The sequence below is a fragment of the Heloderma suspectum genome, chromosome 17 (genome assembly GCF_057233095.1).
Source record: "Heloderma suspectum isolate Gila_16-S chromosome 17, 16-S_ref, whole genome shotgun sequence".
In the NCBI taxonomy this organism is placed as follows: Eukaryota; Metazoa; Chordata; class Lepidosauria; order Squamata; family Helodermatidae; genus Heloderma; species Heloderma suspectum.
In genome coordinates, this window is record NC_139474.1 from 2,039,926 (window position 1) to 2,064,620 (window position 24,695).

The 24,695-nt window shown below is 54.4% G+C and overlaps 2 protein-coding genes across 4 annotated transcripts; one reads left to right on the forward strand and one right to left on the reverse strand.

Annotated features, from left to right (window-relative positions):
- The first annotated feature begins 4,381 nt into the window (after positions 1-4,381).
- On the forward strand, positions 4,382-10,006 carry EIF1AD (eukaryotic translation initiation factor 1A domain containing). Of its 2 annotated transcripts, none has more exons than XM_084823985.1 (7): positions 4,382-4,459; positions 5,525-5,613; positions 5,967-6,144; positions 6,558-6,666; positions 6,790-6,898; positions 7,216-7,269; positions 7,555-10,006. In XM_084823985.1, the coding sequence occupies exons 3-7, from the start codon at positions 6,058-6,060 to the stop codon at positions 7,700-7,702; spliced, it is 507 nt and encodes a 168-aa protein (XP_084680111.1). In that variant the 5' UTR covers positions 4,382-4,459; positions 5,525-5,613; positions 5,967-6,057; the 3' UTR covers positions 7,703-10,006. The 2 variants fall into 2 exon arrangements, with proteins under 2 accessions (XP_084680111.1, XP_084680112.1); XM_084823986.1 differs by having other exon boundaries at positions 7,558-10,006.
- On the reverse strand, positions 9,960-24,566 carry SART1 (spliceosome associated factor 1, recruiter of U4/U6.U5 tri-snRNP). Of its 2 annotated transcripts, none has more exons than XM_084823938.1 (20): positions 24,120-24,566; positions 21,201-21,255; positions 20,778-20,833; positions 19,601-19,727; positions 19,100-19,205; positions 18,710-18,787; positions 17,470-17,569; positions 17,130-17,275; positions 15,980-16,186; positions 15,446-15,567; positions 14,299-14,456; positions 13,902-14,032; positions 13,487-13,657; positions 12,869-12,979; positions 12,654-12,741; positions 12,376-12,466; positions 11,789-11,924; positions 11,217-11,306; positions 10,781-10,902; positions 9,960-10,225 (listed from the first exon to the last, which is right to left on the reverse strand). In XM_084823938.1, the coding sequence occupies exons 1-20, from the start codon at positions 24,478-24,480 to the stop codon at positions 10,207-10,209; spliced, it is 2,475 nt and encodes an 824-aa protein (XP_084680064.1). In that variant the 5' UTR covers positions 24,481-24,566; the 3' UTR covers positions 9,960-10,206. The 2 variants fall into 2 exon arrangements, with proteins under 2 accessions (XP_084680064.1, XP_084680063.1); XM_084823937.1 differs by having other exon boundaries at positions 17,470-17,572; positions 24,120-24,557.
- Between the last annotated feature and the right edge of the window lie 129 nt (positions 24,567-24,695).

Consider the following 24,695-nt stretch of genomic DNA (forward strand, 5'->3'; position numbering starts at 1 on the left):
CATCTGGCATTGAAAGGGGCAACGATATGTAACGCTGGCTTGCTCGCTGGATATTGTAGGCAGAGGGGAGAGAGACTAAATGCTCTCCACAATCAGAAAAGAAACCATGAGTAAAGGGGAGGGAACAAACAGCGGCCAGCCGATCCAAGGCGAAGGAAGTCGGAGTGAACGGGAGAGAGACCAAGAGAATGAAAGATGGCCCATAGGATGACTCATAGCGGAAATCAGAAACCTGGCCTGTGCCATGATTGAGAGGGTGTGCTTGTTAGTAAGGGAAAGTATAAACAATGTGACCCAGTGACTCCTGTCATACACTCCGGCAAGTGAGAATGTGAACTAAAAGCTGCAGCAGCTCTGGGGCCCAAATGGTGGGCTCAGTGGCCCCTGCAGTGTGACTAGGCCCAGGGCAGCTCCCCCTTATGCCCTGCATTACAGACGGCCCTGCAGCCAGCCACAAACGCACAATTTTTGACTTTTATATATATAGAAGATAACCGGTACTTTAAATTGTGCACAGAAACTGACTGGTGGCCAGTGAAGCCCTTGTAAAACCAAGCCCTGGTCAGTAGTCTGGCCGCTACAGTTCTTGACCCATAGCTAAGGCGTGTGTTTCTGTGGCCACATCTTACCTCTCCAGGGATGGGTGCAGCTGACTCGCTAGCCATAGCTGTGCAAACTGGAAACACAGTCCTGGCCACTGCCAAAACCTGGGCATCCAGGTTCAGGGATGAATCCAGGGGTACATCCTCACTGTGAACCTGAGGTTTCAAGGGGACTGAAACCCCGTCTAATGCAGGTTGAATCTATATTCCCTGATCTGCCTTTCGACTGACAAAAGTCACAGAATGGTCTGCAAGCTTTGTAGGCTAGATGTTAAACAAAGAGCAACATGGTGTCGGGAGCAGGGCATGGTCAAAGTAAAGAAACCCCAGGGTAGGTTATGGTGTAATTTCAGAAATGTTGAAAATGTAATTTTGGATTTAGGGAGCAGCTCTCAGCTCCTGGAGGGGGTGTCTGTCTGAGGGCTATCGGATGCAGCAGAACTCCCTTTTCCCTGCTGGCAGAGGCCTCTATGTAGTTATGGGAAGCTGTGCTGCCGACGACGCTCTCCCGCCATCACTGCTCCCTTGGCATTAGGGGGTGAAAGGAGGCATGTTGGGAGTTCTAGGACTTTTCTTCTGTTTAAACATGATTGTACCCTAAATAGCTTTTTAAAAATCTAACATACACCAACATCCAGAGATTCTTATTCACACAAGGGGGATGTTTACTGATGCTGTGGATGCATATTCCTGATGCATATTTTGGGAAGAGTGAGTTGGAGAAAACTAGAATTTCTATTCTCAGTGCAGTACTGGAGTTTTCTCCCAGAAGGACCTTCTCACTCTCAGCTTATAAATGTAAATTGGCTGTTTTGCCTTATTGGCTAGTATGCCATTGAAAAATGTGTCTATTCAGAAAGTGAAACAATCCTGGAACGATATCAGTCACTAGCACATGGACGTGACTTCACGCAGACTGGAACAGCCCCGAGTTTGATACAGCCGAGCAAACGTACGCAGCTGCCAGAGTTCGACACATAATGCTTGCCCTGGCCCTGAGGCACAGCCCCTGCCATGGTACCCTCCATAGCCCCTTGAGGGAGGGTTTTATCCATTCCCCTGAGAAGGGGAAGGGGCAGCCATATAACTCTTTCCCTCGCTCTACTTCATCCTGGCTTCAAACTATGAATTTGCAAAACTATCTCCTGTTTAAGAATGTTTGCCATGTAGTGACTGAATATCGTACCGCAGCCTTCAACCTCACAGACACATTTAAAGTAATTATAATCAATGCATTAAAAAATAACCCTGAGGCGTACAGCCATAAGGTCCCCTTAGTCTGCATGCCAAATTTCAGGTGTCTAGTAGGTTTCCCGGTCTTCAGGTGTCTAGGTTTCACAGTCTTGGAGGATATACAAACACACTTCCACTGAAGCACTACATCTTTTAAAATTTTGATTGGCTGCCATTTTGTTTCAAGATGGAGGACGAAATTTTCACCATGCCTAAAACTATCCCAGATAGAGGTACAACAAATCCTAAAAGTTTCATAACAATCGGACACATAGTTTTCAAGTCCAATGAGGACATAGAAACAAATACTTCCTTTTATTTATTTAGAGGACTAGTAAATGGACCCGGCTTTGCATAGGTAGGAAAGTGGAAAGAATCCCTTAACTCACCCCTGATGTGTTATGTGTACCCCGCCGCCCCTGAATGGTGATGCAGTTATAACAGTGCCGTTGGAATATGCTGGGAGGTGTCCAACAGATGCTTTGCTAAACATGAACCAAAGTTACGCCATGTTTGTACGCTAGGCCATCCTGTCTTAGCTCCACAGTCTGTGAGAAGCAGATTGCAGCCTGTCAGCAAAATGTCCTGGGAATTACTTGGGAGTCGCAGCTCGCAGCCTATGCTGCGAGCTGATAACATTGTACTCCGTGTTCCAACTCCATCTCAACTGTTGGCAGATTCCATCCCTGTCCAAAGAGAACATCCAGCTCCTCTCCAGATAATGGGGGGGGGGGGTGCCTTCATGTAATGTGTCTAATAGAGCATGGCTAGAGTTCTTCTATATGTGACGTATTTTGCTGTATAAAAGCTTGCCCCACTGAATGTTCTGGGCTCTCTGCCTTTGCTGACAGAGTGCCTTGCTGGCCATGCAATAAAGCGCTTTCATATCCAGAGTCTTACCCGTGTCTAGCGTGATCCATTGTCTAGCTAGACAACGAACATGTGGGCATGTTCTGCTCCTACAACAGGAATAACCCCTACATTGATACACATCTTCAAGCAAACTTGCACAGCTGTCAGAGTTGGACACGCTGCACCCGCCCCATCTAAGTGAAGCCATGCCCACTGACTCCCCTAGGCACAGACCCTGCCATGGTGACCCCCTGAGGCCCCCTGAGGGAGGGGTCTGTCCCCACAGCAGCAGGAGGGTCAGGCTGTCGACCAACTGTTCTGTTGCAGCTTCAGACTGTATGGAGCACAAGGCTATGTGCAAATTAGCGAAGTTTGCCCCTCGTGGCTGAAAATCCAACTGCAGTCTTCAAGCACATGGACACACTTAAATTAATGAAGATTAATGAATCTTAAACAAAATAACCCTGAAGTGCTCATGCCTAAGGTCACCTTAGTATCCATGCCACATTTCAGGTGTCTAGCTTCCACGGTCTTGGAGCTATGGCAATGACGGATGGACAGAGAGAGGCACATCCTCTTCTATGATTATAGGTAATCATATGGTTAAAATGCATGGTAATAATTTGCTTGCTGCAGTGCTGAATCATCATTTGGTTTGGTTGAAATCAATCAAATGGTATTAAAGCTGTACATCTTTAAAAAAAATTCATTTGGCTGTCATTTTGTTTCCATGATGGTGGACAAAATTTTCACTATGCCTAAAACCTTCCCAGATAGAGTAGAACAAATCCCAAAAGTTCCCTTACAATCAGATGTACGGTTTTCAAGTCCATCGAGGACAAACACTTCCTTTTATATAGATGTAGAAGAAGACAGAATTAGAATGTGTTCTGTACCTTGAGAATTGTCGATAGGAGTTCCTGATGAAGACTATGGGCATCTCTACACCTGTCTAAAATCCTGCATTTAAAATGGGGCTTTCTGCTTCCATTTTACACGCAGGATCACAATGACTCCCTTTTTCACCCAATTTCCTTTCCCTCTCCTTCTCCCCGTATCCGAGTCTTCCATTGATCCCGCTCCTCTTCTTGCCGCTTTTCCTCTTTCCACGCAGGAAACTGAAGCGGAACACAACGGGGTAACTTGATAGCTCATGACCCGCGGTCTGTTTAAAAACGGGACAGAGGGCATTTAATGCAGGAGGCGCCTTGGATGATCACGGCGTCACGTCAAGAGCCCGCCAACGCCCGCGGAGGAGCCCTCTCAGTGGCAGGGTGAAAGCGCAGCGTGAAGGAGCCCTATGTTTAGTCGAGATGGGGATATACCAGGGCGCCATGGAGCGACCCGGTGGTCACGACACGGGCCCGACGGCTGTGCGCCACCAAGCGCTGTGTTTCTTGACACTGCCTAAGGCCATCTCCTTGGCCTGCCAGGCCCCTGGCACGGCGCGCGTTTGCTCTGGGCCGCTCCAAAGAGAAGCTCTGCAGGCCCTTGCAGCCTCGGGACGCCCCTTCCCGTCTTGGCTCCCCCGGCAGTGCTCAAACCAGCATGCCTCGTGAGACGCCAGTTCGCTACCAGTTACTGCTGTTCTAACCAGGCCGCCAATGGGGCCAATGGCCCTGCTAGGGCACAAAAGAGGGCGGAACGTTCCAGGCAGGCGAGGGGACCGAGTAGGCGGGCGCGCCCGGAAGCCGGGCCCCAGCGCGCCGGAAGCAGGAAGTGTCTGCTTCTCATGCTGCGGAGCGGAGGGGAAGGCGCCGGGTCCTGAGCAGGTATCGGCGAAGCGGGGGCCCGGGGGAGGGTTCAAGCCACGGGGAGGAAGAAGAAGGGTCCCCTCCCTTCTCCTCGCCGTGCAGCGCGAATCCCCACCTGCGGTGAAGGCCTCCGCGCTGGGCCTGCCTTACAGGGCTGCTGCTGCTGCTGCAACAGCAGCAGCATGCGTGAAGCTCGAGTGTGACGGCACCGCCTTCAGTGCGGAGGGCAGACTCCAGCTTAAGTCCAGCTTAGCGCAGGCCCGTTGGAATGAGTGAGGCTTGCGAGGAGCGACCGACTGAAGCCCCATCCGTGTCAGTGGGTCTGCCACGTGGGACTGAGGCTGGATTCTACCCCAAGCAAGTTCAGGGCCGTCGGAAGGACAGTGCCTCCTCCGCACAAGGCGCAGCGGGCCTGGGGGGCTCACCGCCACAAGGGTGGGGTGGCCTGAAGAGGGGGCTGGGCAGATTCACGGAGGAGGACGCCCCTGAAGCGCTGGGTTACAATGGCCAGGTGAGCCGGCAGGCTGCCTGAGCAGCAGGTTTGGGGGAATGGCCGTTTCCTGCCTGCCCTGCTTTTCGGTTAGAAACTGGACACTGGACTAGATGGGTCTTTCCTTCGGACCAAGGAAGGCAGATCATTTATTCTTATAATAGATGCGAGATGTTCCTGGAGGATCAGTGGGTGGTGTTCATGGGTGCTAAATCCAACTTCCATGTTCAAAAGCCAGCGTGCCCCTGAATTCATGGTGCATCTTGAAATGCTTCACAGAGGCATCTGGCAGGCCCACTCTAGAAACGCCATGCTGGACTAAGTAGGCCCTGGCTCTGATCCTACAAGGCAGTTATTACATTGTTGTTGTTGTTGTTATTACCGCTTCTCCCAGCATCCGTTTCCCAGGCCGCAAAAGCAGAGCTGGTTGCGCGATCTACCAAGAAAGGACTAGGAAGCTTGCAGGACAGAGCAACTAAGCAATGTGGCCACAGAGCTGGAGTACTTTCATTTTCAAAGAAAGACATTTGGGGTTTCTCCAGCCAGTGGTGGGCATGAGATTGTCTCATTTATTTTTCTCCCCCCCCCCCCAGCTCTTTCAGAACTGTGAATGTCCCAGGGAGTGAAATTAGCACTGGATCCACAGCCCTTGAACTCGGACGTTGGCTGTCGTTGGAAACAGGTCTGGCTTCCTAAAATCCCAAGATGATGGAGTTTCTGCCCATTTCTTGGAGGACAACAAACCCAGATTACCTTGCCCTTGTCCCAACTATACAAGAGCAGTGGACTCTTCCCCTTCCCCAAACACATGGGAATTCCTGTGGAGGCCTGGCTGCTTCGATCCATTTCCTTTACACCTTTGTGTTTTGAGGCCAGTGGGGTATCAGATATTAGATGCTGTCCCCTGAGCAAAATTAGGAATAAATAGGTTTGGGCCCTCTTCAGCCCCATGATGAGCTCCTCCTGCTTTAGTCGATATTTGGATTTCTAAAAGCATTTGTGTTGCTGCTCCATTTTTTTTACTGTTTCTTGCAGCCTCCTAGAGTGTGGATACATCCTGCAAACCATTCCTTGCATCTCACACACTCCCAAAACAGAGACTGGTACTCAGGGCCAACGGAAGAGCATGTCCCAAGCCACCAAGCGCAAGCATGTGGTGAAAGAAGTCCTGGAGGAGTACGTGGTTCCTTCAGAGAGGCAGCAGATTGTTCGGGTGAGAAGGAGGCCTGGTCTGCGCAGCTTGGATCTGGGCTGGCCGTGGGCTTCTGGGTGTGCTTTCTGCAGTGATCTTGCTTCAGAAGTTGGTGCCTAGCTGCTGTGTTCCATCCCAGAGACAGCTGCAGACTTTGTGGGCCTGGATCCACATCCATCTTGGTTATGGATCTTGGGCAGGTTATTGTCTGCCTCGTTTTTACCTTCAGCTTTTCTGCAGCTGGAGGGTTACAAAGAGGCTGGGCTGCTCCTCCTCTGTATGAGAGAAAAGGGTCAGGGCTTGGGCTTGTAACCAGTCCCATTGAAGGGACCCTTTTCAGAGACCTATAACGATGGCTGGTTTTTGTAGGGTTCTTGAGGACACACCACAGCATGGGTGTTGCTCTTACGGCCAGTTTTGCCTTTCTACTCCAGGTGCTAGGGACTCCAGGCAACAACCTCCATGAGGTGGAGACCCCTGAGGGGACACGGTTTCTCGTGAGCATGCCCACAAAATTCCGCAAGAATATCTGGATCAAGAGAGGTTAGTGGGAGGGGCTGCTACCTCTGCTACAGGTGGAAGAAAGCCTCTCATCTTAAAGTCCCCCCTCCACACCCCAAGCATGTGATCAGTTTCTGCTCCAGTGTGTATCTCTCTTATCCCTAGGTGACTTCCTCCTGGTAGATCCTATAGAGGAAGGGGAGAAAGTAAAAGCAGAGATCAGTTTTGTCCTCTACAAGGACCATGTTCGCTATCTGAAAAAGGAAGGATATTGGTAAGTGTCAGTGAGCATAAGAGAAGGGAGAGCTGCCCCATCCCCAGCTGAAAGAACAGCTGTCCATCCTCCCTCCCTCCCTCCGACAGTCGTAGGGAAAGAGCTTCTGCTGCCACGGAGAAGCTGAACCCTCTCTAAGACTGCTGTCCTGGGTCTGACACACTTTCTTTGCCTATTTTACCACAGCGTGCGTGTGTATGTGTATGACCCATCTCTACTGCAGCCCCTGGCATTTGGGGGGTTATCCCTCTGTAGGGTTGGATGGATCCTGCAAACTGTTAACCTGCCAATATTCTCCCTTCTGTTTTCCTCTCCAGGCCTGAAGCCTTCTTAGGTGATGTGGCAGGAACTCACAGCAATATTAAAGAGAGGTGAATATGAGAGCTAAACTCCTAGAATGAGGGGGTTGGGCAGGGCGAGAGAGGCAGAAGTTTGTTCCTTTTAAGAGAGTTGTTCTTTTAAATTGGCTCTTTATGACTAGTATTTTATTAGCTGTTCTAATGCCAGATCTTTATTTATTTTTTTAGTCTTTTAATTGTACCCTGCTTTGGGAAATCAGAAGGACTGAAAAGTACGGTAGAAGAAACGAACACATATGTAATGCAATGGACTACGTATGAGCTTGTCCTAAAAACACTCCTTATCTCCTTTTCTAGCAGGGATGGAACACAAAGCCCACCCCGTTCTGCAGGGGAGGAGGACTCGGAGGAGGACGACACGGACTTGTTTGTGAATACAAACCGGGTAAATTATGACTGTGTGGAGAGCGAGGACAGCAGCGACTCAGAAGAGGAAGAAAAGTAACAGAGGATCTGGTGAAGCAGACCAAGCCAACCTGGGGCTCGGGGGGTGGGGGTGGGGCTCTACTGCAGCCCCCAGCCCTTTTCTGTCAGTGTGGATGAGCTGTTGTCCTGCTGGAGGTTCTTACAAGGAGGCCAAGCTGCGCTTAAGCATTTTGAGTAGCTGTTGCAGGCAAAGGGCATGCAGCCAAAAGCTGGAGTAGCCTTACAGCGGCCGAGGCTCATTCCTTGAAGGTGCTTTGACCTTGTCTAGACTGGCTGCCTCTATTGTACTCAGCTCTGTTCCTCCCAACCCCTTTGCCTTACGTAATGAAAGTGTGCTCCAAACCCAGGAATTGGCTGACCTGTCATTTACTGCCTTGCAGTAGTGGCCGTTTAGGGGATCAAGGTTCACTTGGTAGTTTTCAAGTGGCAATTCCTCATGGCTCATTAAAGTCTTTGGGGCTGGACTACATTAAGAGAGTGCAGCACACAGCGGGAGCTGGCCAGAGCACAAATAGTATTTTGTAGAGATGCTAGCTCTCAATTAGATGGCATTAGGTCTGAAGTCTTGGCTCTTTCAATCCCAGTTCTCTTTCCTCACCCCTCTTCTTCTGGGTATCTCCTGTGGCTTACACCATTCTCTTTTCCACTTCTGTCTCTTGGGTGAATGCTGATGTTTTGTATTCTAAACAAGAGTTTCAATAAACGTTGAATAAGGACTGTAAGTGGGGTAGTTACTGAACTCGCTGCACTCTTTCCAGTCATTAAGGAGACTGACCACACCAAAACCCCCACTTTATGCACAAGAGGCAGCCCTTGCCTTGAAGTGGATGTCCGCACACATCACCAAAGAAAAATAAGTTTGTAGCCCCACTGCTGCAGTAGACATCTGGCAATGGCAGGGGCTAGTGTGAATTAAGCAGCTGCAGGAAAGAGCAGGTTTTGGCTTCCTGCTGCCATTCAGTCTCTAGCAGCCTTCCGGGTGTTTTGGCTTACAACTGTCATCAAGCCTGAGCCAACAAAGCTGATGGGTGTTGCAGGCCGAAACGTGGCAGGGCCCACATTGCCCAGTCCTGCTCTACAGGAACAAATCTTAATTTGCGTAATTTATTCTGATGACTTCACTGGAAGGAGCAACAGCACCGTAAATCTGTGGATGCTTTAATGGGGAAAATGGGCAGTAAATCTACTACAACCAATACAGGGCAAGGATCGACTTTGTTTTTGGCTAGAACCCCAAGATCCACTAACCGGAACCAGGTGCAAAGCAGTGGCTCAGGCGGGCGGACATACACTAAGAACCAGGAAACTGGGTCCCTCTGAGTATATGTCCAGACCAGGAATCCTGCGATTAGGACCAAAACAAAGGTTACAGGTCCTTTCACACAAAAATCTTCTCGTTTTTCCCTCAAGTGTTCTTTTTCAGCGAAGTAACTGAGGAGGAAAAACACGTTTTAGGGCACAGTCCTATGCACAGCTAGACAGAAAAAAGTCCTAGAACTCCCAGCCAGCTGGGGAATGCTGGGATGTCTAGGACCTTTTTCTGTCTAAACATACCTAGGATTGCACCTTTAGTTGTTGCTGTTGTTGGACTGTTGGGAGATGGGAACCCTTAAATCTACCTCAGATCTCCCAGACATCTACCAGTAGATCCTGATCTACCTTCTGCCCAACCCCGATAGAGGGCATTTGTGCAGCACCGAATTGCTTGCCCTCATTCTTCACCCTTCCATGAAGCTGCCTTGTACCAGATCAGATCCCTGGTTCATCTAGTTCAGTATTGTGTATACAGCAGGAAGTCTTTCCCAGTCTTACTCAGAGAGAATGCCAAGGAACTGAACCCAAGCCCTTATGCATGTAAGGACTACGCTCTCCCACTTACCCTGTGCTCCTCCTCCATCTGCCCCATGAGACCAAGCCAGCAAGCATATCAGGACTGTACCATTTCTGATTGAAGGTGAGGACCCATTCCCTGTAAGATAAGGCTAGGATGCCCTCTCCCTGACATGCTAGTTTTCTATGTGTGGGGAATGTTTAGAGGAGGAGGAGGAGCAACCAGTCATGAGAACCTCTGCCTGCAATTTGGAGTGGTACAGTCAGGCGCAGCTTTGACACCACACTGAGAACCACACTTAGGATTTCATTTCAGCTCATCTAATTCCCAAGGCAACCCAAAGATACTTCATGTGGACTATTGTGTATTCCCACCTGCCCAGACCCAAAAAGAATGTTAAAAACTTGTTCATACTGTGGGCAGCAGAAGGAAGAGACTTGACAATGAGTGAGGAAGCAGCTACATTTACTCAAGCTATAAGGTTTCACATATAGATACAAAAAAAAAAAAAAGACATTTGGTGCTTAAGATCTCAGCTCCATGACTATATACAAAGCAGGCCCAGATCCATATGAAACAAGATTCCCATGAGAAGCAACGGATGCAGGTCCTCTTGTGTGCACCCCACACAAGAATTGCTCCACAGAGCCCCCAAAGGAGCAGGTGCGCTCCAGCCGTGGGAAGCAGGAAGTTCACTTGGTGATGGTGTTTCTGTGGGGGGGGAGAGAACAATTAAAGCCTGGACCAGTAAAAAGGGAAAACACCCATCAGGAAGCAGACACAGGGCCCCCTTTTCCAGCTGATACTAAGGCGTGTTTAGAAGGTGAGGGGAAAGGCTGAGAACATGAGCTGTAATGCCAGCGGTTGCCTGGTTCAAATCTCGGCCGTTAACTCATACAAGCTACTCTCCTGCAGCCTAGGCCCCACATCTGTAAGGCGTGGAGGTGGCAATTTAGGCCTGCTGGACAAAGATGCACCAGCTGCTGAGAATGTACAGCATGCCAGGCATTTCGTATTGTACTCTTCTAAGTATTCCTCGCCCACCTCAAGAGATGGAAACTGCTCTTAAGCAGCAAACTCCGGCTGCTGTAAAGTGATTGGTGGATATTATACACCAAAACATGGGCCAGGGCAGGCCAGCCAGATGGCCGGCTGCAGATTCAGGAACCCAGGAGGCCACCTCCACTGTTCCTAGCAGTGCAGCCCAAACCTGCTTGGCAGCCTGTCTGCCGCTCTCTGGCCCCCAGACACCCCACCAGGCCTTACGCGTTCATGCTCTTGCCGCTGCCACTGAGCACGATGTAAGGGGTCTTCTGGGCCTTCTGCTTCTCCTGCAGTAAAGCCACGGTGCCCAGGGGGGTGTCGCTGGAGCTCATCTTCTTCAAGAGCTGGGGGAGAGGAGGCAGTTTCAGTCAGTGCCGCTTGCCCCTGGCCATACTCCCTTCTCTGCCTCATGACCCCTCACCCTAGTTAATGCCCCACGGAGGTGAATGTCTGGGGCTGGCCAAAAGCCAGAGGAAGCGGAGAGCCCTAGGGCTTAGTAACGGGGAACGCGCATCAACAGGAGGGCAGAACAAGGTTTTGGAGGATCACTAGAGTGGGGAGGAATTCTAGAGATTCTCCGGGGTGCCCCCAACCCCTGTCCAGGTGTTCGTGGCAGCTGAAGGGCTGTTCCATGCAATGGGGCCCTCCCCGTCCTCACCGCCTCCTCATCAAGTTTCTTCATGCGCCGCTCCGTCTTCATCTTGCCAGAGCCCTTGCCATGGAAGCGGTGAGAGAGCTGCCGGAATGCCTGGGGCAAGAGCACACAAAGGGGAAAGGGGAATGGCGAGACATGCAGCCCGGCTGCGCAGGCTGCCGAGCCTCAAATGCACCAAGGCAAAGGATCGGGGCTGCAGCATTTAGTCCACTAATTGGTTGACCGGAGCAATTAAGCACATTCTGGTCAACTAAAAAAGCACCACCAATTTAAAATACAAAACAAAACTATTTTTCATTATAGTCAGAAAAACCGCAGATGGGAAATTCTATCTCGGAAGAAGGAGAATGCCTCTCCCCAGGTTATGCCTGCTGCAACACATGCATGGATCATTTGAAAAACAAATAAAGCATGCCGTTTTTTATCTTTCTTTAGACCTGTTCTTATCAACGGATAACATACTTCTTCAGTCAGGCAAATGCCTGGGTAAGAACCCCTTATTCCCACGTGGGAGGGCATTGCACCCTTACACCGCCTAGCATGTGGGAACAGGATGGCTGACCCATGCCTAGTACCTCCTTGGGTGTGAGTTTGCGCCCCGTCTCATCCACGTATTCTATTTTTACATCTGGCTTGTATCCGTCCTTCTCTTTGAAGTCCTGGGTGAAGCCCCGGTACTCTTCTCGGCGGCTGTACTTGTCATCAATGGCCCTGTGGGGTGAGAGGACACAGCCACCTGAAGCCCGCTGGGCCAGCAAAGCACAACAGCGGGTTCAGCAGTCTGTAATGCAACAGAGCCATGATGCCGGCTGCACACCGGCTGATCCCTTCTTTGGAGCCCAAAGTGTTTGATTTCCACAACACAATTCGTCATATGGCGGGGAACAAAGACAAGCACGCCATTTTGTGAACACCGGGCCAGAGTGCGCGCGTCCGTCCGTCCGCCCGCCAGCAGTGATGCCACTGCCAGGTGGCGTCCTCCTCCCAAGGAAGGGCAGAACCGTCTCTCTTGAGATGAATGCAACAGCTGGGGGGGGGCTTGCTCAGTGACAGGGCACACAACTGAGGGGCACACAGCACCAAGCCTCTGGGGTGCTGAAGCGATGCCCTCTGAACAGCTTGCCAGGCCTGGCGCCCGCTCTCCACCCACCGAGCCACTCACATCTTGTCCTCGATGCAGTAGACGGCTGACGGCAGCGACTTGTTGGGGGCCTTCACCCTTGCCACCTTCTGCACAGTGGTTTCCAGCAAGCCTGGAGGGGAGGAGGACAGCCGTGAAATGCCGGGCATGAGCAGCCCAGGAAGGGGGCCCAGGGCACGCACAGCCCTGGCAGCCACGAGTGACAGCCCCCCCCCCCCCGGCCCGCAAGGGGAAGACTGACCTGCAGGCGGTGGGAAGGCCCAGACCAACCTGTGGCAGGCGGCCCCCCCGCCCCTCACCTTTGTTTTGGCAGAGCAGGAGGGCGGCAGCCAGGCCCCGGTTGACGATGGGCTCTTCGTCCAAGATGGTGGTGGAGGATGCTGAGAACTGCAAGCCGGAGAGAGGGAGCCCGCGTGCTCAGCGCCCAGCTGGTGCTCACCCACCCCTTCCCCAGCAAGACCGGAAGGGGCCCCAGTGGCAGCAGCCCCACGGCCCCCCCAGGCGCCTCACTCACGTCCTGCTGCTGCTTTTCCTCGTCCAGGTTGACGGTGCTCCACCCAATGTTCTCCTCGCCGTCAGAGTCTGAGCCCCCATTGGCTGACCGCTCGTCATCTCGCTCGAAGTCCTGGAAGGAGATAGAGGGGCAGACGAGGGCCGCAGGCGGAGCACCAGCTCCGCACAGAGAGGGGCCCGCTGGGATGCGGAGGGGAGTCCTGCAGGCTCACAGGCAAGGGCCGACCTCGTCCAGTATCCTGTTCCCACAGTGGCCAACCAGATGCCTCTGGGAGGCGCAACGCTGGACAGGAAGGACACGGCCCCCTCCCACCATCTGCTCCCCAGAACTGGCGCTCAGACACCACCTGCCCTGAGCTTGGAGGTCCCACGGGGCTCTCGCTGACATTCCGCCTCCTCCTCCTCCCTTGAAAGCACCCCTGCCTGCGGCCATCGCCACATCCAGGCGTTTCCTCCGCGCAGTGTGAAGAGCCGCGGCCACGTGAGGCCACAGCTCCGGGAAGAGCCCCGCGGTGGGCAGCTGTGCCGAGGTGCCAGTCGCGGCCAGGGATGCCGCTCGAGCCCCTCCAGGGCGTGCTCAGCCGCACCACGCAGCAGCCGAGCGCCTCTCTGCGCGTACCATGAGCTCCTCCTGGTCCTCGCGGTTGCCGGCCAGCCCATAGGTGGGGATCTCGCCCAGCGTGCGGCAGAACTCGGAGGTGGCGTTGAAGACGATGGCCCCCTTCCGCTCCAGCTCCTCGTCGTCCTCCTGGCTACGGCCCGTCTCCAGCTTCTTCACAATTTCTATGACCTGCAGGGGGGAGAGACGGCTCACGGGTGGACCCGCGGGCTCGGAGGCCTCTGGGAGACGGCGCAAGGAGCAGCCGGAGGCCCTGCCCGATGCCCAGGCCCCGCCCCAGCTGCCCACGGCCAGCGCGGGGCAGGCTGGCCCCTCCCTGGCCTCCTCAAGATGCCCCCCAGAGTCCGGGCTGGGGCTGGGCCGCAGCCCTCATCACGAGGCCAGCCCGAGGGACGGGGAGCGTGCCCAGCCTCACCTTCTCCCCGCTGTCCTTCAGCTGCTGGATCTGCCTCAACTTGCGCCCCTTCTCCAGCTGTTTCTGCAGCTCCAGCTCGGCCTCCTCCTCCTCCAGGGTGGTCGGAGAATCTGGGCCCCCGAGCGCCTCTTCTGGCAGGCGGGGAGAGGAGAAATGAGCCCACTTTGGCAACGGCTCAGCCCTGGCGCGCCCCACCTGACTCCTCCCTCTCCACAGAGTCTCCCCCCCAATCTCTTCCCCTCTCCGCCATGAAGCTGCTGGCAGGGGTGGGGGCGCTTCCAGCGATGGTGCCTCTTTTAGGCTGCCAGCCTGAAGACCACTCTCTGTCCCCCAAATGCCTCAGCTCCAGCCAGCTGCAGCTTGCCTTCCCGGAAGGCCCCTCTTCCTCCCGCCTCACCGTCCTCGCTGCTGATCTCCATCCTCTCCACCCGGATGTCATCGGATGGGGGCAGCTGCTCAGCCTCACCGTTGTGGCTGTATTCCGCATACCCCTCGCTGTCTTCTTCCTCCTCTTCCTCCACCTGAGCAGCCCTCCTCCTCCCCCGGCCACGGAGCCTGCGGAGCCAAGCAGAGGATGCAGCAGGCAGGGCAAGGGGAGGCTCCCAGCCCCCAGCCTCAGGGAGGAGGCCAGGGCATGCCGCAGTGGGGGGCAGCTCCTGGGGAGGGGAGACGCGGGGGGCTCCCTGATGGGAGACAGCCAGGTGTGGGGAGGGCAAATGACCCCCCGCCTGGTCCTTCAACAGCTGGAAGCTGTCAGGGGGCATGGCCATGCCACCCCACTCCCTGGCCCAAAGGGGGAAGGCTGGCACACAGCAAGGCCACCACAACTGAGGCAGCGGGGCTGGAAGAACGCTCCAGTGCGCGACCGCTTCACCTGCGCTGTGGCCGCCTCAACAAGGAAAGGCTCCAATGTGGGTGAAGCTGCCCATCCTCCCGATCCGGGAAGGCGCATCGCGGGCAAGCCCCCAGCTCCGTGTGGTGTGCAAACTGACTTGGTCAGCGCTGGGAGGAGTGGCTCCTTGGAGATGCGAGTGGCCGGGTCCCCCTCCAGCTTCATCCCCCGCAATCCCTAGTCTCAGCTCAAAGATAAAGGGGACCCCCCTGCGCACTCCCAACTGAGGGGGGGAGCAGTGTGCAGGGGAGAATCCCCCATCACCTCAGAGCAGAGGCTGGAGAGTACAGCGGGGATTCCTCCAGGGGGCTCTGCAGGCCAGACGGAACCTCCGTGGGCCAGATTAGGCCTGCGGGCTGGAGGTTCCCCATCCCTGGGGTAGAGGATTCCCCTCACCCACTCAACATCTGCCATGCACTGAGTGGCCTAGATTAGCGAGGTGGGCGGGGGGGGGGGGGGGAGGCAGTGCAGTAGGACAAGAATCCCGCCCCCCTCCAAAAGCCCCACAGTCCTGGGCAGAAGGTACAGAAGTCGAACCAACATCACGAAAGGAAGACAACTGGCACCGGTAGCAAGACGCGGCGCGAGCAGCAGCCAGCGCTGCGGAAGGGCCCCCCGCCCTCCCCTGGGCAGCTCGGCGTGGGGCCCTGACCTGGAGCCGAAGTCCCGCTCACTTCTCTCGTTGCACAGCAGCAGGAGGTCCTCGGCCTTCACCGGCTTCTGCTTCTTGCGGATCTTCTTCACCCGCCGCTTTGTCTTCTTGAAAGTGACGTTCTGCGGCGAGGAGCAGAAGCGTCAGAGGCAGCCCAAGCAGCCCCCCCCCCCCCCCGCTGCCAGGGCCTGAGCCAAGGGAGGCCCCCCTGCCCCTGCGCATTCACAGAGGAAAGCTGCAGGCAAGCAGCCACATGGAGTTCTGGGACAAGCTTCCCACCCAGCGACAACCTGGCCAGCCCTTTGCTCCTTGCCTCCTCCCTACAATGAGGGCCTTTCCCCAACTCTAGCACCGAGGGTCCAGCTCCTGCTCTCCTGTCCAGGCCAGGAATGGCCCAAGCTTCTGGGGCTAAGAGGCCTGGGCCAGAACCTTTGAGGCGGCCAAGAACCATGGAAGAGAGTGAAGCTCCAGCTGCTAGGCCCACCCTGCCCCCACCCTCCAGAGAAGGAGCACAGCCCCAGGGCCGCCTCCTACCATCTCTTCTGGGGTGAAATATTCCGAGGCCAAGCAGAGGCCGGGCATGTCCAGGGTCTGAGCCCGATGATGCAGGCTGTCCCGGATTTGTTGCAGTTCCCGCTCCCAGGACCCGTCGGCCATCCCCACCGCGTCCAGCTTGAAGGATTTCTTCTTCTCCCCTTCAATCTCTTCATCGTATTTGGACAGGACGCTCTTCTGCTTGAACTAGAGGCAGCGGGGAGAGACGCACACAGAAAGAGCTTAGGGCGGGGGGCGGGGGGCGGGATTGAGCAGGGGGGCAAAGGGAAGCCAGCGGGACCAGAATAACAAAGGGCCCAGCCTCTTTGGGAGACTGGAACCTCCAAGCAAGCGGGCTTGGAAGCGGCAGTCCAGGTCTAGCAAGATGGCCAGCAAGATGGCCAGCAAGATGGCCTGCAAGGGACGCTCGCCGACCTGCACCCTCTCCGCCTGAATCCCAGAGGTGCGGGTGGGGTGGGGTGTAGGGACTCCGTGGAAAGGCCAGTGGTGGCCCTACCGCCACAGCCCACATCGCCCCAGGGTCGATCCCTTCTGGAAGGGAGCCTCCCCTGCCAAAGCTCCCGGCCTCAGAGCTGTGGTCCTGGCAGGCACGTTCGGCCTGCCTTTGGCTGCTCTCTGGGCAACTCTCCCGCATAAGGCGCCCCAGCCTGTCCTATGGCACTTCCGCCCCAGCCCCACTAGCAGCCTTGAGCAGTTCAGCAGCCAGCCGCAACATGCTGCATTCAGGGCTCCCAGGAGGTGTTGCTGGATCAGACCCAGCTGAGTCTATCTAGCCCAACATCCAGTTTCCCACAGCGGCCAACCAGGTGCCCCTGGAAGCCCACAAGCCCAGCCAGAAGACAAGAGGCCTCAACTGGCATCCCGACACCGAGAGGCTTCTCGCGTCCCCTGCTGCACGGCGACGCTTCCAGGGTTTCTGAACCTGGCAGCTTCTACAGGCAAAGCAGTTGGCCCTACCACCGAGCGGTCGTTCCTCACTTCTCTATCCTGAATTGACTGCCCCTCTGTTTCAATGGGGCAGCCCTGACTTCGGGAGAGGGAGAAAAACCGCACAGCATGTGTGCTTTTTTGTGCCTCTTTCAGACGCTCTGTACTCAGCATGAACAGCAAAGCAAGGAGACTCCCTTACGATCACCATGTCGTCCACACTCTCCTCTTCCTCGTAGGGCTTGTATTCCGGCTTCTTCTTGCGCAGCTCCACGTTCTTCTTGGCCTTCTCCTTGTCTACTATGTTGACGTTCACCAGGACATCACCGCCCTCCTCCTCCAAGACACCTGACGGGATGCTCACAATCAGGTTGAGGCCAGCAATGTCACAACACGGCTCTCCACATTGTTACGTCTGGACAAGGCATTTGCAGAGTCTAACCCGTCTGCTGGGGCCTGGCACCGCAGCAGGGTGTCACGGAAGGCCTGGGGGTGGCACAGGAGGGAAGGAAAGGACAGGGCGAGAGAAGGGCAGTCCCTACCTTTGTCTTTGAGGGTCAGGACGACAGTCTCCCCTTCCTGGAAGGAATCAATGGTGTGCTCCACTGTCAAGCCCTTCAAGTCTTGCGAGCTGTAGCCCACCTGCTGGAACAGCGTGACAACCAGGGCTTAGAACGGTCCAGACGATGGCCATGCCCCCAGCCCAAGGAAGAAGAGAGGCACCACGACAGCTTTCTCGCGGTGCCTGTTTGTCGAATGCAACTGCTCATGGGACTCAGGACACAGAAAAGGGGCAGCGGAGACACTGAGTGTAAGTTAAAAATCCGGAGCCACGAAGCGAGAGGATTACTCAGATGCCTGGCAGCACAACTATCAGCTCAGGATTGGAAAAGCTGCAGCTGTTCCAAAAAGGGTACTCTCAAATAACTCCAGGTCAGAATTCCCCCTCCTTTGCCACTGAAAGGCTGCTCTGAAAACGCATTTCCAAGAACCCTTCTGAAGAGCTGAGCAAGATTACAACCGAAGGAATCTAAGACCGGAACCCACCAGCAAGGTTTTCAGGGAGGAATGAAACAGCTGCCTAAGGATCCTGGCTTCACCTAGGCCTTGCTGCTCACCAGGGCAAGAGTTGATTACATTTACATCCTGCCTTGCTCTCATGATGGAGACTCAAGGCTGTGTACAGATGGGGTTCCCAAGTGATCTCCCATTCAGGCCCTGACCACACCTCAGCCTGCTTAGCTTCAGCAAGGTGCTGCACCCTGTACCTTCAGGCCAGACCCTGGGATCTGGAAGCAACAGGACATGGAAAGAGAGCTCCCATCTCTGTACAGGTCTGGTAAGGTGGACACAAGCTTATCCTCTTGCCCTGCAGAAGGACCCAACTACTCTTTTCTGTATACTTGGAAATGTTTGATGGGGGTTGGGGAGAGTACTGAAACAGTCTCAGCAGGGCTCTCTCTCCCCTCCTCCTCCTGATATTATAAGCAAGTCTGCCTTTCTGCTAGGCATTCATGACCACCACTGCCCTATCACCTCTGTGGCTCCCAAACTGCCTGCACAGGGGTTACAGACTTTTCTACTCGCTCTCCCTTCATGGCAACATGACCAGTGGCAATGAAGGGCTCCAGCTCTGCTTGCTGCAGACCGGAATGGACCCAAGGGCAAGGCAATGTCAGCATGGCAGGTCAATGGCTGCTCACCCCCCTACCCAAGGTGCTGTATTTGACATGAACAGTAACGTCCTCCTGTAATCGAGACAGCAGCTGCTGGTGCCCTCACCTTCTTCTTCTGCCCAAATTCCTCCTCCACAAGGCTGCTGATGCCGAACTCCTGGTCCATCTCTTCCAAGAGTTTGGCCTGATTTGGGGTCAAAATGACACGAACGTGAGATACAGCTAGGCAGGACGTGTTGAGGGAAGGGAACCCGCTTCTGGTCGGGAATACATGCCCAAGAGTCCAGGCAGAGTAAATGCACGGAGGGGGCAGCCGGCCTCACAGACAAAGTGGCACCTTCTGCCCACCCCACCCACAGTGTGGAAGGGAGCCCTGCTCACCAAAGCCCCCAGGAATGGCAGAAACAGACTTCACGTGGCACAACAGCCCTTCTAAAGGCCCAGCCAGGTTGGGCTTGGAGACCCAACCTGGTGCGACTCCAGTCGCAATACCAACCCTCTTCTCAGCCATCTCCTTCTCCAGCTGCAGCTTCCGGCTTCTCTCAATCCAGGCAGCCGTGTCATCCAGCCAGGGGTCATCTTCACCAAGCGACTTGATCTTCCTGAGGGGAGGAAGACAAGAGGTGGTTACAGGAAGTCCTGCTGTAGCGCTGAGAGGATCACCCCAGGGACACGGGAGTGCCCCGAGGCAGAGAGACCAGCGGGCCCGAGATCAGCCCATGAAGGGTGCAGCCATTTCACAGCAAAGGCAGGATAAGGCGGAAGCAGAAGACCCGGGGAAAGTACGTTGGCGGAAAAGCAAATACGCTGATGATTAAAATGGACTAGTTGGGTTATTATTCTGTAGTAAATTTACAGTCTGCTTTTCAGGGTCAGTCTTCGGACACAGAACAGACTCAACTCTCATGGCTGAAGACCAGTCCTCCCCGGAGCAGCTGAGGGCCGTGGCAGCGAGAGTGCCACAGGTGGGTGCAGGGGCAGCAGTTGGGAACCGTACCCTAGCTTCTGGTTAAGGAGCCTCTTCTCCTTGGCAGCAGCTAGCTTCTCCCTGATCTCCTCTCGCTGCTTCAGCACGATTGGGTTGATGACCTCGGCCGCCACAGGGTCCTCCTTGCTGCCCGTCTCTGCCAGGTGAGAAGGGAAAGAACAATGCGGTTACCAAGGAGCCCGTAGGCTGAGACGACTCCACTAGGATGGAGGGAGATGGACACTGGGCCACAGCAGGAGGTTGAGCACGACGGCTCCCACCCTCAGGCCGCTGCAGCACCTTCTGACTCAGTTGCAGAGCCACAATGAGGGGCCCTCGGCTTTGGGGAAGGAGGACAAAGCCCCCAGCGTTTCCTTGAAGAAATCAAGCAAGCTGCACTTCTACAGAAGATCCCTCCATGAAACTGCAACCAAGGAGGTTGGCTGCCTCAGTCACAGAAGACTTTCTCAGGGATGGTGTCTCATTTAAGAAACTGGACAAGCATGGAGGAGCTCTGGACCCCTTTGAGGAAACTTTGAGCCCAGGCAACGCTGAGGCCTTGTTTTCAGTGAGATGACAAATTCATCTCTGGGTTGTACCACCCCAGGTGTGGATTTGCATGACAGAACGGATAAATTCATGATGCAAAAAGACTCCCCCTACATATAGAAAACTAGCATGTCAGGGAGGGGACTCCTCTCCCTGACGTGCTTGCTTTCTATATGCAATAAATGTTATTTCATATTTTGTAAGGAAAAGCATTGTTGGGCAAGCAGTCTGAAGTGGTACAGCCCAGACACAGGCTTTCTGCCATCTCAATGAGAACAAGGCCCTGGACAGCAAGTGAAAAGGCAGCGAAAATACCTCAAGAAACAACTCCCACAAGCCTTAATGAATCATCCCTTCCTTTCACCTGGCTTCATGTTTTGGAAAGGCACTGTGAAGGTGGGTGGCCAGAGAAATGCTCCCACAACCTCCCCATACTACCTGCTCATCTCCTTCCCACCCATGGCGCGCATGGGCAACCAATGTCACCCCAGCAGGTGGGCTAATGGCACCCTTGAGCCCACAGGTCAAGCTCCCTCTTGCTTCAGCTGTTGCCAAGCTGAGGCAACCCAGAGACGGCCTTTGAATAGCCAGAGGCAGATGAGAATCCGGGCTCTTCACTCAACGGAGCCTCGGCACAGACGAGGGAAGTTGGACTCACCCTTTTTGATGGTATTTATTTCCAGAGGCTTCAGCCCAAGTTTAGCCCGAAGCTTACTGTCGAGAGAAAGAAAGAGAAACACGCAGTTACCTGGTGTGCCCATCACTGTGGCACAGAGATCAGACCTCTGCAGCATATCATTGCAGGCCACAAGCAGGGCAATGGGCTGGGCACTGCATTCTCAGACAGACATCTTCCCAGATCACCGGAAAGATCCAAGACCAAACCTGGCACCTTCCACCACCTGACCCTGACACAAAGCCTCAAACAGTCTGCTTCCCAGCTCCTGCTCTGTCCAACACAGAGTTAGGTGCTCTTACGCTCACGGATATCAGTGATTTAATCCTGCATAGGGATGGTGAAAGGCCATGGATTTGGGCAGGGATACAGAAAGGTATCAGTCTTGTAATCTGTTTCACTCACTTTGTCTCCTCAATGCTGAGGGAAGCATCACCTGAGCTCGACTTTGAGCCAGCAGCTGTTTGGAAATAAATTGGGAGATGTTTACAACAAACGTTAATGCAAAAGAAAAGCTGTAACCGAAGCTGTGACTGTTCTTCCATTTCTGCAGTCCTATGCAGAATGTGGTACCCACCACATTCAGATCTCAGCCTTTTAGCTGACAGGCCTAATATACTATAATATTATATATAAACACCAGCCACAAATCTAGTACTATGATCTCCATTCTTTGTACAGAGGAATACAGAGCTCATCACACAAGCTCGGACTTCCATAAGAACTAAGGTCTTAAGCTAACAATTATTGTTTATCCATCTGTGCTGGGGGATTATTGCTCTGTGCCATGGCAATTGTGCCATGGGGTTCCACAGGGCTCTATTTTATCCCCCATGCTGTTTAACATCTACATGAAACCGCTGGGGGAGGTTATCCAGAGGTGTGGGCTGAGGTGCTATCAATATGCGGATGACACCCAGCTCTACCTCTCTTTCTCATCAAACCCAGGTGAGGCAGTGGCTGTTCTGAACCAGTGCCTGGGCACGGTAATGGACTGGATGAGGGCTAATAAGCTGAAACTCAATCCAGACAAGACGGAGGAACTGTTAATAGGTGGTTCGTCTGCCCGGCTAGGTGATGTTCAACCTGTTCTGGAGGGGGTTGCACTCCCCCTAAAGGATCAGGTTCATAATTTGGGGGTGCTCTTGGATCCAGAACTGTCACTTGAGGCACAGGTGAACTCAGTGGCACGGAGCACTTTTTATCAGCTTAGGCTGGTATACCAACTAGCTGAAGCCTCCCCCTGAGCCCCTCTTGGCTTGCCCCCTGAAGCAGCAGTCCCTAAGGCCTCCCTTGCCTTTCCCAACAGGAATGGTGAGGTACAACGGATGCCTGCTTCTTTCAGAGCCGCTGCTTCAAGGTGCCAGGAGCACCACCTCAGCAATGGGGTGGGGTGGGGTGAAACCTCCTGCCTCCCCCCTCCTGGTGCTCTCAGTTGGTTGGAGATCACTACGTGCTCAGTGGCAGCGGCAAGAGCAGGGAGCTCCCCTTCTCACTGTGCAGCAGAGAAACAATGTCACCTGCCCACAGAGAAAATGTGTCCTGAACTCCTGTCTCCCACCCACCCCACACCCCACTGGGGCATGGCAAAGGGAGAGGGAAGCCAGCTCCACCAGACATCACCACCTCCGACTGCACTGAGCATGAGTATGTGTTTGGGCCCCACCCACTACCAATATGAGGCTCCCAACCACTTTACTTCTTACTCTGTGCATTTTTATTTATTTATTTCACTTCATTTCACTTCTATACTGCCCAATAGCTGAAGCTCTCTGGGAGGTTCACAAAAATTAAAACCAAAAGGCGCAGGGTAAAACAGTATAAAATATAAAAGCATTAAAACCACAATATAACAATACAACCAGAATAAAACCAGACTAAACCTAGCAGCAGCGTTATTTTGTTATGTTGTTTTGTTCAGTTGATCATGAAAATTTGTTATTAGTATTGTACGCCGCCTAGAGTGGCTGGGTAGCCAGCCAGTTGGGCTGCTAATAAATCTAATAAATAAATGATTAGAAAGCAAAAATGCCTGGAGAATAAAAACGTCTTCACCTGGCGCCAGAAGGGGTACAATGCAGGTGCCAGGCGAATCTCACTAGGGAGCTCATTCCACAGCTGGGGTGGCACAGCAGAAAAGGCCCTCCTCCTAGTAGCCACCCACCCCACTTCCTTTGGCAGGGGCTCACAGAGAAGGACCGCTGAGGGTGTGTGTGTGTGTGTCCCACCTCTGTCTTAGATGTTACTGCTGCTGCCCTTGATCCCAAGATATTGCTATTTTAATAGCATACTCAATGGAACTGATTCCCCTAAGAAGCATGCTTAGGGTTGCCGCAATACAGTAATGTTTACTTATTAATTAACAAGTCAGCCCGTTCACATGTTAAGAGTGGCTGTGGCACAACGACTCAGGGTCATGACAGATGGTGTGCTAACTCTACAGACAAACGCGCCAATGTTTAAAGGTGATGGGCAAATGTGGAGTGCTTATACAGGGAGAGGTGCTTCCGCCACATCCATTTCAGCCTACAGAAGAATTCTGAGCCCTTATCTGGCAATGCTGCGGTCTCCCACACCACCTCGCCATCCTTGGCCTTTAGTCTCATCTGCCAACCCGTCCTCATCTAGGGTGTCAAGGGGTTCTAACAACAACAAACGGACATAAACCATCCTTATGGCTTTAAAAACAATGGAGGACAGTGTTGTTGCAGCATAAACGATGACAGCATAGCTTCCTTGTGTTAGTCTGCTGCAACAAAAACACAGAGTCCTACAGCACCTTGAAAGACTGGCGCTGGTCCATTGAGCACAGGGCTGTGTGCACCAACTCTCCAGGGTTTCTGACGGGGGTCTTTTGCTGCCAGAGACTGAACCCAGGCCCTCCTGCATGTAAAGCAGGCGCTTCTACTAGTGACCTACAGGCCTTTCCCTCCAGAGGTCAGTGAGATTTACTCCAAGGCAAGCGTGGGGAGGACTGCAGTCTTAACTTTCCACCCAGCGGTTTATATCCATCCCTTCTCAGAGTGTAAAAGAAGGGGATTTTGCACCCCTATTAGGATCCGACCTTTCCTCCAAGGAGCTCAGAGGGGCACGAAAGGTGTCCCCCCATCTTACCCTCCCAACAAGCCTGCGAGGTAGGTCAGGCGAAGAGAGAAGGGCTGGTCCAAAGCCACGGGGAGGGGATCGGAAGCTGGCCTCCGCAGGGCCAGTCCGAACCTGGACTCCTGCGACAGGGCGCCCAATGGCCACACTGGATGGGGATGATGGGGGCGGCGGGTCGGGGAAGGCTGTTCCAAGAGCCCCCGCCCGCCCGCCCGCCCGCACCTGAGCTCTGCGCCGCTTCGTAGCCTTCATCGCGCTTCTCCCGCTTGATTCGCCGCCCCGCCTCGGCTTCCTGGCCCGCGGCGGCGGCGGCGCGGCTCCCCCGGGAGGAAGAGGCGGCGGAGGCCTCATCCCCGCCGCTCCGCCGGCTGCTCCGCTCGCCCCGGCTCCGGCTGCGCTTGCTCCGCCGCTCGCTCCCGTTGCCGCCGCCGCCGCCGCCGCCGCGATGCTTGTGCTTCTTGTGTTCGCGGTGGCGGGACGAGGAGGAGGAGGAGGAAGCGGCGCCGCCCCCGGAGGAAGGCGGCGGTGCTGCCGGGTCCTCGGAGGCCTCGCCCCGCTCCCGGTGCCGCTTCGAGGAACCCATAGCGGCGCTTGGACGCGGAGAAAATGGCGCCGAGGCCTCGCCGGACGCCACTTCCTAGTTACCGGCGGTTCACTTCCGGGTCAAGCGCCGCATTTCCGGCCCGGCGCGAAAAGCCGTCCGGCGGCGGCTCTGGGCTAGAGCAGTGCGTTCCGAAGCGTGGCCGGGCGCCCTGCCGGGTAGCGTGGGCTGGCTTGGCGCCGCCGCCGGGACTCGCG